At 30.8% G+C, this 6,841-nt stretch overlaps 1 protein-coding gene across 1 annotated transcript; it reads left to right on the top strand.

Moving 5' to 3' along the window:
* Positions 1 to 2,447: 2,447 nt before the first annotated feature.
* LOC149528942 (ricin B-like lectin R40G3) lies at positions 2,448 to 3,721 on the top strand. Its single transcript, XM_089810730.1, has 3 exons — positions 2,448 to 2,817; positions 3,055 to 3,177; positions 3,318 to 3,721. Exons 1-3 carry the CDS (start codon positions 2,527 to 2,529, stop codon positions 3,549 to 3,551), a joined length of 648 nt encoding a protein of 215 aa, XP_089666856.1. The 5' UTR covers positions 2,448 to 2,526; the 3' UTR covers positions 3,552 to 3,721.
* Positions 3,722 to 6,841: the final 3,120 nt, after the last annotated feature.

The raw sequence follows: 6,841 nt of genomic DNA, 5'->3' as shown, positions 1-6,841 counted from the left end.
ATATGTTAGGCTTAGAAATATTAATCCTTATTTTTGAAGTACTCCAACATGCATTGAGTTGTCATCCTCCTATCAAAACATCACCCTTCATGTTTATGCCAAATTTTAGTACAAATGTGATCAAATAAAATTGGTTTACTTAAGAAACTATCACTATCCTAAGAAAATTAAATATATATAAATACAAATTCAATATGTATTTATTAATGATTTTCTACATACAATATGTTTGAAGTCTTAGTTTGGTAGACTAGTTTAAAAAAACATCCATGACTTCCAACAATTTCAACTTTGGTAAATCTAAAAAAAATGTTAGTCTATATTTCATTGGTTGGGTTAAAAGAAATTGCATTTGTACTTTTTTTTTAATAACTTGGATTGGCAATTAAATTACCTTATAATATTTTTAAAAAATTCTTACTAAAAATTTATAATTAATGGTAGAATGAATAAAATTATTTGTATTAGATTTCCTAAAATCTTTCTCTTGCTGGTAATTTCTATATTATTTTAAAATGTAGCTTCCATGTGTATGTTACTATTCATAGTAAGTTCCTTCTCTGTCTTCATGTTGAAAAGATCCTCAAGTATTTTCTTTAGGCTAATAATATATGATTTTCATTGTGTGGCTTATTAGGACTTTGGTTGCCTACCTCGTGACTTTGGAGGCTTAGTCTTGTTCTCAATCAACAAACTAGGACTTATCGAGTTTGCTTAATAGATAATTAGATCCTTAAAAGGTAATAAGATTAACAAAAAAATGAATGAAACTTTTTTGTTAGAGTTCTATCTAATCATTTGATTGGAAAGAGTTATCACCATATGTAATAATATGAAGATTCACGTTTCTTTTCTTATCAAGAGTATTTGGAAAGCAATAAAAACTATCAAATCATGGTTTTTTTGGGTAGGAAATAACATTCAACCAAAAATCTAATAAGGGTTTGTATCCCTCTCTTTTCAAGTCTTTCCATTGGCTAATATTTCTTAGGTATGCATATTTGAAAATTTGAGTAATGTATTTTATACACAAGACCACCAAAAACCTTCTTTCATGTCCTAACTCAGATTGAATTTTGAATTAATTATCCAAGAGCATGAATTATTTTCATTTATTATTGATGCATAGATGCCTCCCCAAATTCTTGATAAAAAAGCCCTAGTGAGAAGATTGAAAATTATGCCCAAATACACTCTATCACAACTACCTACCTCATAAACTTTTGTCTTAGTTGTCTTACCATATTCCTTAGATGAATAGGCCAATCTTTTACTACTTTATTGGTAATTGGAACAACATATTTTAGTGCATTTAAATGCTAATTGTGACACCAAAATTAGCCACCCTTGCTTGGTACATTTTGTATTAGGGACAACTAGTCATAATCACCATTATATATTATAGAGTTATATGTATACATTCAAAGGTCTACTCTAATTTTGTCACAAATCTTAAGAATCTTAGAATAATCCACAACTTATTTAATTTTTTCATGTTTGCCCTTTTTTATATCATATATTTTTTTATCGAATTATCCTTATCTATCACCTAGATATATCCAAATTTGGCATGCATTTATAGTAAGAAATCTCTTCAACATCTAGAAATATAGAAATAGCACGCTCTTTTTTGAGCTTCATGGCAATTATTCTTTGCATACTAAAGCCATCATTTTTTTATGTGAGTTTAGGTGCAAACCTATAAAATCATACTTTCTTCTATTTAAGAGCTATTAAATAACTAGGTTAATGTCATTTGCAACATTGTTATACTTTCATCAGGTGCCCCTCCCTTCCATGAGGGTGCTAGGGTGGGTATAACTCATCTATGAGGCATGATAATGCACCTTACTTATATGGTCACTATGACTCTTATCTTTTACATTCCAAGAATATTGTTTCTCATTGGGGATAGAATTGACCCTCCTAGTTGCCCTCTACATCTTTTTGTAGGTGAGGAGTACTCATTCTTAGACTTATATATGCAAATTTTCTCACCTAGAGTTAGTCATCTCTAGAATCTATCAACAATAGCTTCTAAACAACCTTCTTAACATTAAAAAAGACTCATTAATTAGAAGTTCATTGCTAATGCAATAATAAAAAATATTTAAGACGATCTAAATTGAAATCATCTACCATTTAATTTTACTTTGGTCTAGTAGACTTTTTTAATATCGATTTTTTTTAGTTAATAAGAATATTTATCTACCAATTATTTTCTTATAATCCCTTTACAATAAAATTAAATAAATATGAATAACTAAGCTGGTAGCCCTTTTCCCACTAAGTTTTGAGTTGTCACAACATAAGCATCAATTCGAAATGAAGCTGCATAAAGTTTTATTCCATTCCCTTCTGTTCCAATCGTACACGTGTATGTCTGCCACGTCATATATTCCTTTGCCCTACCCTATATAAACATATCAACCCGTCTTCCACAAACCATAAAAACAAACGTATCTTTTTTCTCGTTGCCTTAGTTTCTCTATATTTATATTCCTGCATCATTTTCATTAGGCAAAAATGGCATACTACAGCCAATACGAGAGCCCAAGATACCCAAATGACTGTGATAGTGGTTATGGCCTGCAGCAGTACCCTCCTCCATGCAGAAATACAGAGCAAAGCTATGGTTATAATCAGTCTGGCAATTGTTTCCAATCTGAATACAATTGCAGTGAGAAACAGAGCTACCACAGCCTTCCAAGGGGACAGATTGTGAGGCTTTGCCCTAAATCTAACCCTGATTATGCTCTGGGTATTAGAGATGGTAGAGTTATGCTTGTTTACGATAATCCCAGTGACCCAACTCAGGTATATAGATAGAATACATCTGTGCTAGTATTGGAACATATTTCCATAAGATGATATGTCTTTGAATGTTCTAAATTTTGAGTATCCTTATATGTGTGATAGTTGGTTTCTAGGCTCAGCTTGGCTCGTATTGTTTCAGTCATAGTTTGTTGAGGGGTTTTTCTTTGGCTCTTGTTGTTTTAGTGATAGTTGTTTTCTGTCACTCTTGACATATATGTATTGTGTATACGTTCGCAGCAATGGGTGAAAGATGAGACATGGAGCAACCGCGTGAGGGACGATGTGGGTCATCCAGCCTTTGGGCTTGTGAATAAAGCCACTGGACAGGCCCTTCGCCATGCCCCTGCAGCATGTCAGGAGGTATATACACATTTTGTTTTTGAGTTATTCTTTTCTACTTGGGTATATGTAGACATTCTTCGTCTCAAGGTGTTCTTAAATTGACGTGCTGATTGTACATAAGGGTTTTGATGATAAAGTGTTGAGTTGTTTCGTGGCAGGTGTTATTAACCAAATATGAGGCTGATTCATTTGATGAGAGTGTGTTGTGGAGTGAGAGTGAGGACATGGGATATGGGTACAGGACCATAAGGATGGCAAATGACATTGGCCTCAATTTGGATGCATTCCAAGGTGACAGGAGGCATGGAGGCATTCAAGAGGGCACCAAAGCTGTGCTGTGGAAATGGAACAAACAGGAAAACCAGCTTTGGAAGATCTCTCCCTGCTACTAGATGGATCATTATGATAAATGCATTATATATGCTATCAGTATAATGATCTTAGTGTATTGGGTATGCATAGTCTCTTAGCTTATAAGTGGAGAGACAAGATTATATCTACTATTTGGCCAGTATGTTGGCTAGTTATCTTATAAATAAATTTGCTATCCAGTTTATTGTTATTGTTTGTCATGTTAGAATATGTGATTGAAATACTATATTAGGTTTAGTATCATGTTTTTGTGTGATATACTTAATTAGTTGTAAATATATGATTTTGGGGGATCAAGAGAAATATTTTGACATGGAATTCCACATCTAAGCAGAGAAGTTATATGTGTTTTAGAAAAAAAAATCACAAATTAGACAAGATTTGAACGGATGACTTAAACATCACACACTAAGGCTTGATTTCTAAACAAAAAGTATTAAATAGTCAAAGTTGACTTATTTTTTCAAGCTTAATTTCTTCCTTAGTGTGTGATGTTTAAGGGTGACTGGATTTGAAGGAGAAAATCCTTGAATATATATGTTCTAAATCTAGATTATCATGTACATCCTAAGTCACTGCAACTTATGATGTAAATATATGCATTCTAAATCTAGACTTGATGCAAACTTAGGAAGATGTAAATATATGCATTCTAAACCCAAACTCAATACAATCTTATGAAAATGCTTTTAATTAAAAGATCAAATAAAAAATTTGTTTCACGAAAGTGTTTGTGGCAACTACAAGGATTCAACACATTTGATTATCTTTAAAAAAAATTAAGAGGGTGGAAGTAATTTCATTGATCTATATGTTGGAATATATGAAGAAATTGTATAGATTAAATATGATTTTATATTTAAAATATGTTATACTAAAATTAATAAAGTTCATAAAAAATTTAGGATATCAATTATAATTATTAGGATTTTTTCAAAAAATAAATAATACAGTTAGAATTAAAGAAAAGAAATTGAGTATCATTAAATAGTAAAATGAAAACATGTGTTTAAGGAAGAGTGAACAAATTGTGTCATAAGTTAATCATTTAGAAATATATATTTTGGCACTCAAAGAGAACAATGTAATTTGAATATTTGAACAATATATTGAACACAAGTTCACAATCTTCCTAATTGATTACATAACTTATGTTTAAGCATTTATGGGAAAATAATAAATACTAAAAATTGCATTTCTTTCCTTGTTGTTGAGGGCAACTAAAACATTCCAATTCCTTATAATTTCTTACCTAACATAGAGATATGAAACGGAAATAAATATAAAGTAGTCATATATAACTAGTGTCATCAAAAGAAAAAATGCATGAACCATAATTATGCATATTACTATACATAAAAATGGATAAAGAAAGCACCAAAAACAAAAAACAAAAAATATGTCAAGCATTGGTTGGTTTGGATGAATGTAAAAAAACAAGGAATCGATGCAAAAAATATTTGATAATGACAGGGAACTAAGTGAAGAAATCCAAATGTTGTGTTGAATACAAAAACTAATAACCAAAATGGATGATTTAAAAACTATTTACTTAGTTCAAGTTGGTGAAAGATCATTGGCAATCCATAATCTAAGTGGTAAAATAAAAATTATTCTAATGTGAATACAATACTAGGATTATAAAACAAGATAAAATGCACCACATGTACATGTAGAGGGGACTTTGTGCTAAAACTTTCAAGGAAAAAAATTAGTAGCAAACTAGGAAAAGGTAATAAGAAATTGAGGTATTAGAACAACACAGGAGAAAAAAGCATGAAAAATAAACATGATGAAGCCAAGAGAAAAATTGTTTGAATGAAATAGTTCTAACAAAAATAAGTTTAAAACCTAGAATAAACTATATCTAGGCCACTGAAAATGGATATTTGAGAGTTTAAAATAATAAAACCTTAGGTACATATAATCTAAAAAGAATTCAATAAAGTAGATGAACCTATATATTGGTGTCTAAAGGAACCTTGATGTGATGAAATAGGCATTATTAAAGGTTTCAAACCAATCCACTTAGCTTTCTAGTGAAATGAAAGATTTTGAACCTTTAAATCTCACACAGGTATCTTAGATGGTCATTTAGAAATAAGGTATTTCTCAAAGTGGGTATCCTTATAGAAGAAGAATCTTTAATTATAAAGGGTCCTTGCAATTAAAAAGGCGTGAGGCCTTTTTGCAAAATAAAATAATAAAGATGATTCTCTAAATTGTGTGTAAAGGTTCCAAGGTATTCAAACTATAAGGGTAGCATAACTACCTTGTTGGACATCTATCAAAATACCAACTTATGTAGTATGGAGAAAATTCTTAGTTTGAGGAGACGATGACCTAAGATGTTAATAATAAAAAAGAGAGGTTTCTTGGTGAAGATCCTTACTAGATCTATTTTGAAGGTCCTTGTTGAGTGAACACTATAGTCTCTAGAGTATGTCTAGTATTGTTAACTAAAGAAGGAACATGGATTTCATATTGAAGAAAGCATTGCATGGATTGAAGCAAGCACCTAGAGCTTGGTATGCAAGTTTGGATAAACATTTACATAATTTTGGATCATAGAAAGGTAATGTAGATAGTAACATGTATTTGAGAAAGAGTGAATATGGCTTATTGATTATTATTGTATTTTTTGATGACATTTTTTTTGGAGGAAGTGATGATGCTAGTAAGAAATTTTTAGAAGAAATGAAAAATGAATTTGAGATGAGCATGATTGGTGAGATAAAATATTTCTTGGGATTTCAAATAAGTCAAAATGAGGATGACATTTTCATATCACAAACTAAATATATTAAGGATTTGTTGACAAATTTTGGTTTGGAGAATTATAAACTAGTTGGGGCACCTATGGTTGCATAATGCAAATTATCAAGCAAGGATGAATCCCCTAGTGTAGAACAAAAGATACCGATCTATGATTGGAGGATTGTAGTATTTTGAATCATACAAGACTTGATATATCTAATGTAGTTGGAATTGTGGCAAGATTTCAAGTAGATCCTAAAGAGACACATTTGGTAGTAGTAAAAAGAATTTTTAGATACTTGAAAGCTACACCTGATTATGGTTTATGGTATGAAAAATCACTTGAATTTACCTTATGTGCATATACAAATGCAAATTGGGTAGGAAATGTTGATGAAAAAAAAATCACTAGTGGTGGAGCATTCTTTTTGGTAGGAAGATTGGTTTCATGGCTGAGTATGAAATAGAATTGTATATCACAATGTATAACAAAATCAGAGTATGTAGCACTAGAAAATAATTATAATCAAATTATTTGGATGAAGCAGATGTT

This window comes from Cupressus sempervirens, chromosome 11 (genome assembly GCF_028749045.1).
Source record: "Cupressus sempervirens isolate cs-2001-9-10 chromosome 11, ASM2874904v1, whole genome shotgun sequence".
Lineage (NCBI taxonomy): Eukaryota > Viridiplantae > Streptophyta > Pinopsida > Cupressales > Cupressaceae > Cupressus > Cupressus sempervirens.
The sequence above is the reverse complement of the archived record's forward strand: the minus strand, read 5'-3'. Positions and strand labels throughout refer to the sequence as shown.